General features: G+C 43.7%; 1 protein-coding gene across 2 annotated transcripts in view; it reads left to right on the forward strand.

Moving 5' to 3' along the window:
- The window catches only part of chd1l (chromodomain helicase DNA binding protein 1-like), a 113797-nt gene that overhangs the window by 93831 nt on the left and 3198 nt on the right, over positions 1-16768 (forward strand). For both annotated transcript variants that reach the window (XM_080203581.1, XM_080203582.1), the window contains 5 exons: positions 910-1008; positions 5243-5313; positions 6799-6913; positions 8930-9038; positions 15602-15824. In XM_080203581.1, coding sequence (XP_080059707.1) covers positions 910-1008; positions 5243-5313; positions 6799-6913; positions 8930-9038; positions 15602-15824 — 617 coding nt within the window. The remainder of the gene's footprint in view (positions 1-909; positions 1009-5242; positions 5314-6798; positions 6914-8929; positions 9039-15601; positions 15825-16768) is intronic.

Raw genomic sequence — 16768 nt, forward strand, 5'->3', positions numbered from 1 at the left:
ACAAGATATTAGTTCATGTGACCAAAAGCTTGGTCAAAGAGGTAGATGGTCTTAAAGGAGAAAAATAAGATGGAGAAGTGCAGATGTATAGGAAGGGTATTCCAGACCTTGATGCCTAAGCAACTGAAGGAAGTCTCACAGCACCAGGTTAAAGTCCAACAGGTTTATTTAGTATCACAAGCTTTTGGAGCAATGCTCCTTCAATAGGTGAGAGCAGTGATACCAGATAAATCTGTTGGATTTTAACCTGATGTTGTGAGTCTTCTCACTGTGCCCACCCCAGTCCAACGCCGGCATCTTCACATCATAAGCAACTGAAGAGATGGCCACCAATAATGGAGCAATTGAAATTGGGAATGCACTAGAGGCCAGCATTAGAGAAGCACAGATACCCTTTCCAAAGAGCTGAATGACATAGCTGCTTCCTTCAAACTTGTGAAAGTTGGGTAATACCAGATCAAACAATCATCTCTTTTCTGTGAAAACCTGTGAATGTGACCAATTCTGCCCTACGTGCCCTGCTGGAAAGAAATACCAAAAAAACTGTAGAGAAAGAATGCCACAGGGAAACTCAGTGAGTTTTAGGTGGCTGCAAAGGCAGAAGGTCATCAATAAAAACACAAAGCTAAAGAAAAAATGAATTGACGTTGACACATTCGGCAATTTCATTACCCCAAAAATATTTCTGAAAATTTACATTGTGTTGTTATAAGAATCCAGCAATATTCAGAGCGTATACTTATGAGTAAAATATTAAAAGGAATAATTTTGGAGTCGTGAGATCCGACTTTTATGAAATCCATTTGATTCAGACCAAAAAATGGCTGCTTAAGACACGTTTCACTGGATTTTGTTTTGCTTATCTTGCATTAAACATTTTATCTTGTTTAAATATTTATTTCTTTTTAGATGACTCTGGAAGATGGGGAAAAGGAGGTTTGTTTACCGCTTTGGAAGCTCGATCTGATGAACCAAGAAAACAGTATGGGCGAGCAGGAAAAATGAAAGGTAATAGAGACCAGAATTTTAAGGTTTCGTGCTCTTTAAATTTCCTTTCTTTATCTTTAACTTTTAAATACACCAAAGGACCCCAGTAGAGCAATTGTGCTGATTTTATTAAGCATAAGAAATACGTTGCCCGTAACATAGGAAACTTAAATATAATCAGTCTAGTGCCTCATCGGCCTACTCTCAATCATCAGCAATGCAGTGGAAGATGTCATCGACAGTGCTATCGAGCGGCACATACACAGCAATAACCTGCTCAGTGATGCTCAGTTTGGATTCTGCCAGGTTCACTCAGCCCCTGATCTCAGTTCACTCTTGGTCCAAACATGGAGAAAAGGACTGAACTCAAGCCGTGAAGTAAGAATGACTGCCCCTGACATCAAGGCCACATTTAAATGAGTGCAGCATCAAGCAAAACTGAACTCAGTGTGAATCGGGAGGAAAACTTTCCACTGTTTGGAATTATACTTAACACAAAGGAAGATGGTTGTTGTTGTTGGGGTCAATTATCCCAGCCCCAGGACATAGCTGCTGGAGTTCTTCAGTGTAGTGTCCTAGGCCCAACCACCTTCAGCTGCTTCATCAACGACCTCCCTTTCATCATAAGGTTAAAAATGGGGATGTTCACAGATGACTACACAATGTTCAGCACCATTCACAACTCCTCAGGTACTGAAACAGTCCGTGCATATGCAGCAAGATCTGAACAATGTTTAGGCTTGGGCCGATAAGTGGCCATACCACAGAAGTGTCAGACAATGATCATTTTAAACATCTCTTGATATTCAATGGCATTCCATTGCTGAATCCTGGCAGTTGCCATTGACCAGAAAGTGAATGGACCAGCCATATAAATATTGTGGCTACAAGAACAAGACAGAGGCTGGAAGCTCTGTGGCAAGTAACTTACTTCCTGATTCTCCAACAACACTCAAGGAGCCAGCCACTATCCACAACTTGATTGGCACCAATTTAAGCATTCACTGCCACTGATGCACATTAGCAGCTGTGTATATCACCTATAAGATGCACTGCACCAAATCATCAACATGCCTTTGACTGTGTCTTCCAAACCTATGACCTCTACAACGCGGAGAACAAAGGCAATAGACATGTGGGAACACGTACAAGTTCAAGTCCCCCTCCAAGCTACACACCATCCTGACTTGGAATTACATCATCATTTTTCCACTGTCACTGAGTCTAAATCCTAGAACTCCTTTCCGAGCAGTACTATGTGTGTTTCTGAAACACAGAGACTGCAGCAATTGAAGAAGATGGCACACCACCACCTTCTCAAGGGCAATTAGAAATGGGCAACAAATGATGGCAGGGCCGATAATGCCTGCATCCCATGAATGAATAAGCAATGAGTGGAAAAGTGTTTCACGTACTAAACCAAAAGGGAAATGCAAAACACAACTCTTAAAAAATAAAACTAGCCATCAATTAACAAAGCAATTAAACTGTTAAACATACTTTCATTATTAAAGACAGTAAAACAATAATTTTCTTCTTTATGTAATTTATCATTACATAGGGGGTGATTCTCCCAGCTCAGCAGGCTGGGAGACTCAAGCGGAGTCCGTGTAACTTGCTTCCCGGCGCCATTGCCTCCACGCATCTTTGGCCACTGTATTTCCGGTGTCCTTGGCTCTGCATCAGAAATCAGTGTGGAGCTTAACAAATTATTTAAATACTTATTTCCCTAACATTAGTGAACCCAGGACTGATGTCTCAGGACCCACAAGCGTCCCCCCCCCCTCCCGCTGGCCGGGAGTGTTTACAACAGCTCCCCACTAGTGGGGAGCTGGCGGTCTGACCCTACCGGAGTGAATTGGGGGCCCCCCCAGGAGGTGCCACCATAGCCAACTTCTGCACACATGACGATGGCCTCAACCGGGATCTTAAGAACATAAGAAATAGGAGCAGGAGTAGGCCATCTAGTCCTTTGAGCCTGCCCCGCCATTCAATAAGATCTGAAGTGGATCAGTTCCACTTTCCCGCTCTCTCCCCATAACCCTTAATTCCCTTGTCTGTCAAAAACCTATCTACCCGTGACTTAAATATATTTAGCGAGGTAGCCTCCACCACTTCAACGGGCAGAGAATTCCAGAGATTCACCACCCTTTGAGCGAAGAAGTTCCTCCTCAACTTCGATCTAAACTGTCCCCCCCTTATCTTAAGGCTGTGCCCTCTAGTCCTGCTATCCTTTCTAGACGGGAAGAATCTCTCTACCTCTATCCTATCCATCCCTTTCATTATCTTATACGTCTCTATAAGATCCCCCCTCATCCTTCTAAACTCCAACGAGTACAGACCCAGTCTATTTAGTCTCTCTTCATAGTTCAACCCCCTCATCTCCGGTATCAGCCTAGTGAGCCTCCTCTGCACTCCCTCCAAGGCCAATATATCCTTGCGCAAGTGCGGCGACCAAAACTGCACACAGTACTCCAGCTGCAGCCTCACCAGTGCCCTGTACAGTTGCAGCAAGACCTCCCTACTTTTATATTCTATCCCCCTTGCTATAAAGGCCAGCATATCATTCACCTTCTTGATCACCTGCTGCACCTGCAGACTGGGTTTTTGCGACTCATGCACAAGGACCCCCAGGTCACTCTGCACCGTAGCATGCTGCAGCTTTTTGCCCTTTAAATAGTAATCCCTCCTACTATTATTTCTGCCAAAGTGGATAACCTCACACTTGCTAACATTGTACTCCATCTGCCAGGTCCTCGCCTACTCGCTCAGCCTAACCAGATCCCTCTGTAGACTTTCCACACCCTCCGCGCAATTTGCTTTTCCACTCATCTTTGTGTCATCAGCAAATTTTGTTACTCTACACTCAGCCCCCTCAGCTGAGGCCCCAGCACTGATCCCTGCGGCACTCCACTAGTCACCAACCGCCAATCAGAATAGCACCCATTGATACCAACTCTCTGCTTCTTATTAGACAACCAATCCTCTATCCACGCTAACACCTTACCCCCAACTCCGTGCACCCTAACCTTCTGAAGCAATCTTTTGTGAGGCACCTTATGAAACGCCTTTTGAAAATCTAGAAACACCACATCCACCGGTTCCCCTCTGTCTACCGCAGTAGTCACATCCTCATAGAAATCCAATAAATTTGTTAAACATGACTTCCCCTTAATGAATCCGTGCTGCGTCTGCTCTATCAAACCATTCCTTTCTAGGTGCTTTGCTATTTCTTCTTTGATGACGGATTCAAGCATTTTTCCAACTACAGACGTTAAACTAACTGGCCTGTAATTCCCTGCCTTTTGTCTGCTACCTTTTTTAAACAGCGGCGTAATATTAGCCGTTTTCTAATCTTCCGGCACTTCCCCGGAATCCAGTGAATTTTGGTAATTAATCACTAAGGCATCCACTATCACCTCTGCCATTTCCTTCAGATACCTGGGATGCATTCCATCCAGTCCTGGGGACTTGTCCGCCATCAGTCCCGTTAGTCTATCAAGCACTACCTCTCTAGTGACAGTAATCGCATTCAGGCCCTCAACTCCTACCATCCTTCTATCTTTAATATCCGGCAATTCGCGTCCTCCTCTGTGAAGATGGAGTCTTGGGTTCATGTCACACTAACTATAACCCCCATGACTTGCCTGGGCTTGCTACATCTCACTTACTGTTCTGTCTGGAGACAATACACATCTCTTTAACCTATGCTTAATGCTATCTCCACTGACATTGTCAGCACCTTTAAGATTTGATTAGCTGACTCGCTGTAAAGACTTGCATTCTAACCAGTATTCTGTAAACTGTGTGTGCCTTTATATGATCAGAACTCTGTTTGTGATCAGAACTCTCCACTCACCTTATGAAGGGGCAGAGCCCCGAAAGCTTGTGGTGTGTACTATTGAATAAACCTGTTGGACTTTAACCTGGCGTTGTGAGACTTCTTATAGCGATCAGGAGGCCAGCAGTGTGGGGCTACCGCACATGTGCCGATCTCAGTGTTGAAGATCGATGCATGTGCAGTAGCCTGCTCAGCATTATGCTGGTGGACTCTCCAGCGGAATAGGCCCCGCCCAGAGCTTTTTAATGAGATTCAAGTTAGGGCACTAGTGATGCACAAAGTGTGGGAGATTCATCTGAGAAAATTTTACTTCTGGGATATACTTCAGTTTTTACATGAATTCAGCAGTTAGAATTTTTTGGGGGGAAAATCCCACCCATAATTTTTAATGTTAAAATTATTTTGTCATTCCAGATCTTTCTCTGGGAAGTGTTCTTCTATTTCCCATTGATGACAAGGAGTCAAGAAGTACAGGACAAGACTTGGTATGTGGGAGTGGATTGCTTATTTTGGATTAATTTTCCCCCAGATTCTCAAACAAAATCAGTACTTGTTGATAATTTGTCTGTCTTAAGTCGAACTAACTTCTTTATTATCTTTATCTTCAACTAATAATCTTCACTGTCTATTTTACACCCAAACACAGTTACAGCAGAATAGCTGAAGGGGAGCAGAGCTTGGAAAACCTGGCAAAATTCAAGAATGTTGCCATTGCTCAAGAATTGGTGGAAGGCAGACAGACCCCAGAACATGGATCCTCCTCTGCCACCATCTTAGTTCAGTACTGTGTCTAGCGCACCCCCCCCACCGCCCCACACACACACACACACACACACACACACACACACAACAGTGATGATCTGGACAGCACTGTTCTTTGGGACTCGTGCAGCCACTGCAACAAGGATCCAAAGGGGGGCAATGTGGAGGGAGGGCTGTGTAAGTAATGTGGATTGCACAAGGCTCATGATAGCAGGCAGAGGGGCAAGGATGTGAATGAAGAAGACAAACACTGTAGATGAGAGGGAAGGTTGGGGGAGTGAAGATGGACCCCGACCAGCCTGAATGAAAACTCCCAAATAAGGGGGTCAAAGCAATATCACTTTGTTTATGGAAGGGGATAGGTGAAGACTCCAGAAGTAGTGGGTAGCAGTCCAAGTGGGGCATGGGTGCCTCACTGGTGATGGGCTCAGTTAGGAGGTTGTTGAATCAAGGAACAGACTTCCTGTTGAGGCTGTTCGCCCTTTGTCTAAGGGTTGCTGACATCCTGCACAGTCTGGTGAGGACAGATGGGCTGGAAAGAATGATAGGAGTGTGCTGGTATTTAAATACAGTGCTGGGAACTTTGAACTCATCAGTTGAGAATGGGGGAAACGAATCAGCTGCAGGCTTGGCAGGAGAGCCTGAGGAGAACTCGCCTGCACAAGCACTGAAACCGGCACGGGATCCTGCTATTCGAGTTGGCAGGACAGGCATGCCAGAGGCTCCTGTTACTGCACTTAGTTTCAACGTGGGAAAACTCCCCCCTCAACGATAAGGCCACCCTGGGTTGCTTAAATTTCAGCCCTGCCCCTTATGCCACCTTTATACCAAGGGGTTGTTTTTGGGCATCTGATCACAACCTTATTATAAGTAACATAATCACTACAGAAAATTGAAGAATTGGGTAATTTCCAAGCTCTTGCGTATTTCTTGTCTCCATCTCTGACCAATGATTGGAATTGTTTGTAGTTTGGCTCTATATTCTTTCTTCTTTTGAATCTTATTTTAATCCTGTGATTTACAAAGCATTCTTGAACCACAGAAACGTGTTGTCCTTGACAATGAATAGCTTGGTTAGTCTAGAAACTTTATATTTCCTCAGAGCAATTCATGATATTTGTACCGGTCAATTATCAATTTTGAGGATATTTAAATAGCTGATAACACCTATTGTTTAAATACGTTTAACCAAGAGAATGTTTTTCTAGTTAGCATTGATAGTTGCCCAGCAAAGAGATCATTCCAACAATCTCTCCGGAATCAAACTGACAGCTTTGGAAGCAGGACTACAAAAAATCCAGAGAGCTGCCAAGAAAAGGAATGGTATGTAAATGTTAAACCAGTTAAAAATGTAGCCTCAGAAAATCAATGTAACATAAAAATAACAGGATTTAGCTTGGTACTGACCTTTAAATTGTGTGCAAATCTAGAGTGACAGTGAAGTAGACTCACCTTCAGTTTTGCTCCCTGAGTGATTTTGTGCCCTGATGATTATCTATACAACTATGGCAGGAGACAGAAAGCAGTAAATCACAGTTGATTTATTATTTGTTAGTCACAAGTAAGGCTTACACTAAACACTGAAATGAAGTTACTGTGAAATTTCCCTAGTCGCCACATTCCAGCACCTTATTCAGGTCACTGTAACTAACTAGCACGTCTTTCAGACTGTGTGAGAAAATTGGGAAATCCACGCGGACCCGGGGAGAACATGCAAACTCCACACAGATAGTGACCCAAGCTGGGAATCGAACTTGGGTCTTTGAGACAGCAGTGCGAACCACTACGCCACCATGTCACCCCCAGTTAGCCTAACATCTATCATTGGGAAAATGCTAGGATTCATTATTAATGAGGTTAGAGGAGAGCACTTAAAAAATCTTAATGTAACCAGGCAGAGTCAACATGGTTTTGTGAAAGGGAAATCATGTTTGATGAATTTATAAGCATTCTTTGAGGAAGCAACATGGACAAAGGGGAACCTGTGGTGTGTTTGGATTTCCAAAAGGCATTTGATAAGGTGTTACAACACAATATAAGAGCTCATGGTGTAGGGTGTAATATAATTGGTTAGCTAATAGGAGTCAGAGGGTAGGGATAAATGATTCATTTTTGGATTGACAAGCTGTAACAATGGAGTGCCACAGGGATCAGTGCTGGGGCCTCAACTAATTAAAATATGACTTGAAAGAAGGGACTGAATGTATGGTTATTAAATTCGCTGATGACACAAATGTAGGTAGGAGAGTACGTTGTGAAAAGGACAAAAGGAGACAGCAAAGGAATTTAGATAAGTTGGGTGGAATTTCCTCATTTTTTTTTCAGAGTGTCAGGTTCTGACTGAAAACCAGTGTCTACTCTCCAGCTGTACTGCCCAGTTTTTAGTTCAGATTTTCTGGCGCTCAGAAAAAAAATGAGTGCACAGGGTTTACTGTCAGTCTGGCTGGGTGGGACCTACAGAGATCAGGGTGCGACTTTTATGGGGGACCCCTTTCGCAAGAAGTGGGACTTTCTTCACCCTGCCCCACCACAATGCCAGTATAGGGCCCACCCCTTCGCAAGCATCAGGGTTCTTCCCTCTCACCCCACCCCTGCCCTCTTTCGCAAGCATTGGGGCTCTCCCTTCTTTTCTGCCACACTGCCAACCTGTGCCAAGGGGCATGTCCCTGTCCCACTGGGACTTACACTTACCTTGACACCCCCAGAGGGAATCTCTCAACTGCTTCCTGTCTTTTACAAACCTGATGTGAGCCTCACTGATGTGATGTCATGTTGGCAAGGTTTCCACATTCTGTGAAGTGATTCTATGTGGAGGGAAGGACGTTTAAATATATGTGGATATATTAAAATGAAACGAGGTTCCCACATTTCTGTCATGAGATCAAAATTTTGGAACAGATGGACTGATGCAGGTCAACCCATATTCCATTAAAGAAAATAAATGATATTGAGCAGGGTTTTATGTACCCAAATTGGTTGTGCTGCCCACCCTACGCTGATAGAATATTCAGTCAGAGTGTTAGTCTCCCGAATGATGCAGTGGTCAATGAAAAATTGCTGATGATTGCATTATTAATGAGCTTGCGATTTCAAAATGGTAGATTGGCTACTGATTTTCACGTCCACTCACCCTCCATCATTTTGGAGACTGGCACGCTGACTTAATATTCTGTCAGCATAGGGTGGGCAGCACAACTGATTTAGGTACATAAATTCCTGCTCAATGTCCTTTTCTACTTAATCCTCTTCAAAACATATTTTTACTAGCATTGTTATACAATTGCATGCACAGTTATATTTGACAATGTGTTTAAATCATATTTAATTTTTTCTTTTCAGCAAGTGTGCATCTCCCACGAATAGGACATACAACCAAAGGATTTAACTGGTATGGCACCGAAAGACTTATTCGGAAATACCTCTCATCAAGAGGAATAGCAACATACATGTATCCTTCTGATACCTATTGTACAGTTTAGAGTGTAAATCAATTTTTTTTTCGTTTTCCTGGAATAACATTTTAAAAATTGATATGTGAGTGAAAGCTTTATTGCCACAAAACTTCCATAAAGTTTATTTAAGTAAGGCTTACATTAACACTGCAATGACGTTACTGTGAAATTCCCCTAGTTGCCACACTCCCCCCTGTTCGGGACAATGCACCTAACCAGCATGTCTTTCAGATTGTGGGAATAAACCGGAGCACCTGGAGGAAACCCACGCGGACACAGGGAGAATGTGCAAATTCTGCACAGACAGTAACCTAAACCGGGAATCGAACCCGTGTCCCTGGCGGTGTGAGGCAGCCCCAATATATTGCATTCGCGATATGCTCTCCAAAATATTACCTTGGGATGTTTGTTGAACTCTTAGAGTCAAAAATAGTACAACTGAGTTGGAACTTAGTTAAGTTCTTACCATGCTTATGCTACTGCCTTTGTTTTATTACAAATTGAATCTGACATTTCTGCTATTCCCCAGCTCAAACTTCATTCTTTGCTTTGCTTCTAAGCCCTTGCTTTGATTTGGTATTTGAAAATCCTCTGCCACTTCTTTTTGCCCACCTTGCTTGGTGTCTGGATGTTAGCTTTAACTCATCCCGACACAATGGCCAGAATTTTACCGCTCCGCCTGCCAGTGGAATCAGAGAGGATGAGGAGGGATCATGGGAAGGTCCGTTGACCTCAGGTGGGATTTTACGATTTCGGGACGAGTGAGGCTGTAAAATCCCACCCACTATGCAGGATTTCCTTGTCATTCAGTCTTCGGTCTACCTGAAGATATTGTAATGACCCTGAAAACAGACAAGATTAAATTGGCAGGTGAGGAGAACCGAGAAAATAAATAAAGAAGCAAAATACAACACACTGGAATCTGAGAAACAGAAAATGCTGGAAAATCTCAGTAGCTCTGACAGCATCTCTAAAGAGAAAATAGAGGCAATGTTTTAAGTCTAGATGACGTGTGCTGTCAGACCTGCAGAGATCTACCATCGTTTTCTCTTTTTGTGGGGAAAAAAATAGTTGTTTAAAGTTCAAGAGATATGCCAGTTAGGTGGATTGGCCATGCTAAATTGCCTCTTATTGTCCCAAGATGGGTAGATTAGGGGAATTTGTGAGATAAATACATATAGAGCGGGGATGGGCCTTGGTAAGATGCTGTGTCAGAGTTGGTGCAGACTCGATGATTTCTATGAAAGTCATCAATCACGGCTTTAAGCTGATGTTGCTATCTAAAATAACAGAGCTACTTGCTCTGAATAACAATCTTGTCCAATCCAACTCTCTTCATTAGTTAAAGTTTACTTATTAGTCACAGGTCAGCTTACATTAACACCTGCAATGAAGTTACTGTGAAAATCCCCTGGTCAACACACTGGTGCCTGTTCAGGTACACTGAAGGAGAATTTAGCACAGCCAGTCCACCTAACCAGCATGTCTTTCAGACTGTGGGAGGAAACCGGAGCACCCAGAGAAAACCCATGCAGACACATAAAGAACATGCAAACTCCACACAGACAGTGACCCAAGCCGGGAATCGAACCTAGGTTCCTGATGCTGTGATGTAGTGCTAACCACTGTGCCACCATGTCGCCCAATGGGTAGGGCTATGCATGATGAGGAACGGAAAGTACCAAGGTCAGAAAATTGATAATTATTATATACTTAGAAAATAGAAAAAGGGGAACGGTAAAAGCCTAGTTTAATCTAACCAGAGTTTCTTTTGACCATCCTTTCACAGAGAAGTTTTAGAATAATAAGAACATAAGAACATAAGAAATAGGAGCAGGAGTAGGCCATCTAGCCCTTCGAGCCTGCCCCGCCATTCAATAAGATCATGGCTGATCTGTCGTGGCTCAGTTCCACATTCCCGCCCTCTCCCCATAACCCTTAATCCCCTCTCTTATCAAAAACCCATCAACCCACGTCTTAAAAATATTTAGCGAGGCAGCCTCCACCACTTCAACAGGCAGAGAATTCCAGAGATTCACCACCCTTTGAGTGAAGAAGTTCCTCCTCAACTCCGTTCTAAACCGCCCCCCCTTTATCTTGAGGCTGTGCCCCCTAGTCCTACTGTCTTTTCTGAGCGGGAAGAGTCTCTCCACCTCTATCCTTTCCATCCCATTCATCATCTTATACGTCTCAATGAGATCTCCCCTCATTCTTCTAAACTCTAACGAGTACAAGCCTAGTTTATTCAGCCTCTCCTCATAGCTCAACCCCCTCAGCTCCGGTATCAGCCTAGTAAACGTCCTCTGCACTCCCTCCAAGGCCAAAATATCTTTGCGCAGGTGCGGCGCCCAAAACTGCACACAGTTCTCCAGCTGCGGCCTCACCAATGCCCTATACAGCTGCAGCAAGACCTCCCTACTTTTATATTCAATCCCCCTCGCTATGAAGGCCAGCATTCCATTCGCCTTCCTGACCACCTGCTGCAACTGCAAGCTGGGTTTTTGCGACTCATGCACAAGGACCCCGAGGTCCCTCTGCACCGTCGCCTGCTGCAGTTTTTCGCCACGTAAGTAATAGTCCTTCCTACCATTATTCCTACCAAAGTGGACCACCTCACACTTGCCAACATTAAATTCCATTTGCCATTTCCTGGCCCATTCGCCCAGCCTATCTAGATCCTTCTGCAGACTCTCCGCACCCTCCGCGCAATTTGCCGTTCCCCCAATCTTGGTGTCATCAGCAAATTTCGACACCCTACACTCGGTTCCCTCCTCCAGATCATCTATATAAATGGTAAATAGCTGAGGCCCCAGCACCGACCCCTGGGGCACTCCACTAGTCACCATCCGCCAATCCGAATAGCACCCGTTGACCCCCACTCTCTGCCTCCTATTTGACAACCAATCCTCTATCTACGCTAACACCCTACCCCCAACTCCATGTCCCCCGACCTTCTGCAATAACCTCTTGTGAGGTACTTTGTCAAACGCCTTCTGAAAATCCAGAAAGACCACATCCACCGGCTCTCCTCTATCCACCGCCCTAGACACATCCTCATAGAACTCCAGTAAATTTGTCAGACACGACTTCCCTTTAATGAAACCGTGCTGCGTCTGCTCTATCAAGCAATTCCCTTCATGTTACTTATATATTGTAAAACATAATTGGGGTTAAACGGGGTGGCGCCTGGCAGCATAAACTGAATGCAATGATGAATCCTTTCCCAGAATGGATATGCTTCAGACATGGGGAGAGGGCGGGAAAGTGGAACTGAGCCACGACAGATCAGCCATGATCTTATTGAATGGCGGGGCAGGCTCGAAGGGCTAGATGGCCTACTCCTGCTCCTATTTCTTATGTTCTTATGTAGACCTTGGACCTTATTTAAATCAGACCAACAGGCTATGGATGTTTGCTGTGTGTACCCAGGCAGGATGCTGTTGAAGTAGATTTGTATTTAAAACCATTGCGTTGCTTGCAATGTCCCTTCAGGTAGGTAGGCAATTGGGTGAGGGTTGATTAGTGCTCTTCCAAACTGCTGTTAAGTTATAGAGAGCATTCTGTCCCTCATGACTCCAAGTACAAGTTTGTTTTTCAGATTGTAACTGTTTAATGTTATCCAGCAGTCCCTTTAAGTACTGCTGATTAAGGCAGCATTATATAATTATGAGGCAAAGTCTCCAATTTTGGGACTAAGTCCCGTGGTGGGAGCGGAAACGCCACAGCAGCAAAACATGCCAAATCTTCTGGTCCCAGCCTCATTAATTATGCAAGCGGGTGCTTTTACAACATATTCTGAGGTGGGCCAGGCCTGATGGCACAAAGTCCACCATCCTATCTGGGCACCATATTGAACAAACACCAAAATCACTCACCCAGTATTGACGAAAGAAGGTGGACGTGCTGAAAGTGAAAATGGATCTCTGAAAGCACTCAAAGACCGAAAGATTAACTTCCTGAGAAATTCTGAGGCTGGAATATGGACCCACTCCAGGACATCTGATCCAGAAGGTCCACCATTTACCCACTGTATGATGCTCTGGAAGCCAAGGGTGCTGGTGGCTTCCATCCTGAACTCTGGAGGCAGCTCCAGGCATTGTTCAGCTGAGTCCCTACACCTGTATACCACATTGCTCTGAACGTATTTCACCAACTTTTACAAATGCGCCATAGAAAGCATTCTTTCTGGTTGCATCACAGCTTGGTATGACTTCTGCTCTGCCTAACACTGCAAGAAACTACAAAAAGTAATGAATGTAGCCCAATCCATCATGCAAACCAACTTCCCATCCATTGACTTTGTTAGAGGGAGGTCTTGCCTTACGAATCTGGTAGAATTCTTTGAGGAGGTGACAAAAACGGTTGACGATGGGAGAGCCGTTTCCTCCGGGCGCTCCGGTTTCCTCCCACACCCCAAAGATGTGCTCTTAGGCTGATTGGTATACCAAATTGACAATATTCTCCCCTGAATCTGGCTAAGTTAGGGGTTCCACTCGCATACACGCGGGGCAGGGTAGGTGTAGGGTGATGCGGCGGCGCGGGCTCGTTGGGCCGAAGGGCCTGTTTCCCGTGCTGGGTTGTTCTTTGTTCTTTGACTGTATCTATACATCCCGCTGCCACAGCTGAGCAGCCAGCATTGTCAAAGACCCCACGCACTCCGGACATTCTCTCTTTCACCTCCTTCTGTTGGGAAAGTTATACAAAAGCCTGAGATCACGTACCAACTGACTCAAGAACAACATTTTACCTGCTGCCATAGACATTGAATGGACCTACCTCACACGAAGTTGATCTTTCTCTACACCCTAGCTATGACTGTAACACTACATTCTGTGCCCTCCTTTCATTCTCTATGAAAAGTATGCTCTGTCTGTGTAGCACGCAAGAAACAACTTTTCATTGTATGGTAGTACATGTGACAATAATAAATCAAATCAAATGCTGGCGTGACTTCCAGTTGCCCCCATGAAGAATCGAGTGGGGGTGTTTGGACATTCATCTGCATCCCAATAGCAGGATGCAAATGATTTTCACACCGGACTCCAGTGGGTTTCCTGATCCACTGTGATAGGCACCAGGGCAAGATCTTGCTGTAAATTCATGCCAGTGTGAAACCAATTTTTGGGCCGCCTTGGGCTGAATTCTCTCCTCCCACCCACCTTTGAACCTGCTGACAGGAGCTTGGGAAAATTCCCCCTGTGGTTCCCTTTAATGCAGAAAGCCTAATTTAAAAAAGGAATCCAGAGTAGGTGTTAGATTCTCAATTCACATTACTGTTGTTCTCATGGTCACTTGGTGTGAAATAGGCCAAGCAGCTTGGTGTTTCACATCAAGCTCATCCAGCCAATGTTCTTTCAATCATCTTCAGGGTGATATTATAGATATGTGTTGTATGCCTCACGGTATTTGTGATTATTTATTGTTTCTCATTGCTGATTTGTCAGAAGTTATGGAAAATATGTACTCCATGTAAGACCATCAAAAACCCATGTTGTAGATTTCTTGTGAATTTGATTTGGCGTCCTTTACACATGATAATAGTTTTCCTTAAATGTCATAGACATGGCTGACCAAAACTAATTTTGTAGAGAGACAATACATGCCTTTTCAACCATTTTTTTTTAGGAGATGCGGGGGACGGGTAATACAACTGCCTGTCTCTGTTATGAAAGAAGTTCTGGTGGCACAGTGGTTAGCACTGTTGCCTCATAGCGCTAGGACCCAGGTTCAATTCCCAGCTTGGATCACTGTCTGTATGGAATCTGCACCTTTCCCTATGTCTACGTGGGTTTCTTCCAGATGCTCCGGTTTTCTTCTCAGAGTCTGAAAGGCATGATGGTTAGGTGCATTGACCTGAAAAGGTGCTGGAGTGTGGCGACTAGGGGAATTTCATAGTAACTTCATTGCAGTGTTAATATAAACCTTACTTGTGACTAATAAATAAACTTTAAAATCTTTACTTTAAAGTATGTTAAAATGAAATGTGGACAGAGAGAAAAAGGAACAACGAACTTGAGAGCCATACATTTGCATAGGTATTTAAGTTTATTTAATAGTATCACAAGTAAGGCTTAGATGAACACTGCCAAAAAGTTACTGTGAAATTCCCCTAGTCGCCGCCTGTTTGGGTCAATGCACCTAATCAGCACGTCTTTCAGAATAAGGGAGGAAACCGGAGCACCTGGAAGGAACCCACATAGACATGGGGAGAATGTGCAAACTCCACACAGACAGTGATCCAAGCCGGGAATCGAACCTGGGTCCCTGGCACTGTGAAGCAGCAGTGCTAGCCACTGTGCCACCATACTGCCAGGTATTTAAGTCTATCTAATTGACTTTCCATTTAATTAGATGTTGATGTTTTGTTTTCTTTGTGTACAAAGTAAAGAGAAAGAAAGAAGTCAATCTCATTCATTCACTGAGTCCATTAGATTCTTTGCGATTCGATAGTGTAATAACATTTTTTAGTTAAGCTGCTTTCCTAGAACTCTTGTTTTCTCCTTTATCAAGCAACTCAATTAACTCCTCCAAAGATTTATTCCTTTACAAGATATGCCAGCTACTATTTCAAAAGACATGGTGCTTCCACATCTGCTTCTGGGTCATCAGTCTCAACCGGGAAGACATCAACAAAACAGGTTAAAGCAAACAGAAGTCGGACAGAGGGAGGTGCTGCAGACCAATCATCAGAAAGTTCAGCCATTCTACAAAACTTCATGTCTGGAGTGAGCGTATTTTTCTTCAATGTATCAGAAAAGAAGAAGCTAAGCCGTTATTTAATTACATATCCTTTTTCATCATGTCTCATGTACTTGTGGTCATTTTCTCAACATTTTTGTAGGTTTCAAATAATGCCAGTTAGCATTGCTGACATTCACTTCCCAATAATCAAGGTTTTTTAAATTTCACTGAGCATAGCTTTATGGTTTGTGGTAAACAATCCCAATTGTCCTTGAATCATGATATATACATTTTAATCCTGTACTGAGAATTCAGAAAGGGCAGAGGTGGGTTATAATAGGACATTTAATTTTTGTAGATACATTTTTAAATCTGAGCATTTTGCACATTTATCCAGTGATTTTGTTGTTGCAATATCCTTAATTTGATCATGCTTTGCAGTCAATTCAAACAGCTTCCTTGAATTAAAACATAAATGGAGGCAAAGGAGTATTATTGGAGAATGACTAAAATGCAATGTAGGGCGCACTTCATAGAATCATCGAATCCTACGGATGGAGGCCATTCAGCCCATCGAGTCTGCACTGACCGTGATTCCACCCAGGCCCTATCCCCATAACCCCATGCATTTACCTCAGCTAGTGCCCCTAACACCAAGGGACAATTTAGCTTGACCAATCCACGTAACCTGCACATCTTTGGAACTTGATATCGCTTGAGAAATGAGCCTAAACCCTAACACTTCATGAGAGGACCCTTTTGTATTGGATAATTGATGATTCCTGCAGATTTTAGACAGGGTTTATGCTGGTAACACTGTTGCTATGTTGTACACAGCAGCCTGGATGATGTCATGCAGACCTTGCTCTGTGAAAAATGCTATGCACTGATAAACAGCTGAGCATAACAATTAAATTTTAAAGGGAACATTGCTGGCACCAGGTTAAAGTTAGAAGAGTGTTCCATCCCAGTGAGTGCCAATTTAAGGAGGTTTTTGAAAAGAAGAAAACTGTTTATAATATTGACTAAAATAGTTTCTCGGGAG

This window comes from Carcharhinus amblyrhynchos, chromosome 15, assembly GCF_965287045.1.
Source record: "Carcharhinus amblyrhynchos chromosome 15, sCarAmb.v2.hapA, whole genome shotgun sequence".
Classification (NCBI taxonomy): Eukaryota; Metazoa; Chordata; class Chondrichthyes; order Carcharhiniformes; family Carcharhinidae; genus Carcharhinus; species Carcharhinus amblyrhynchos.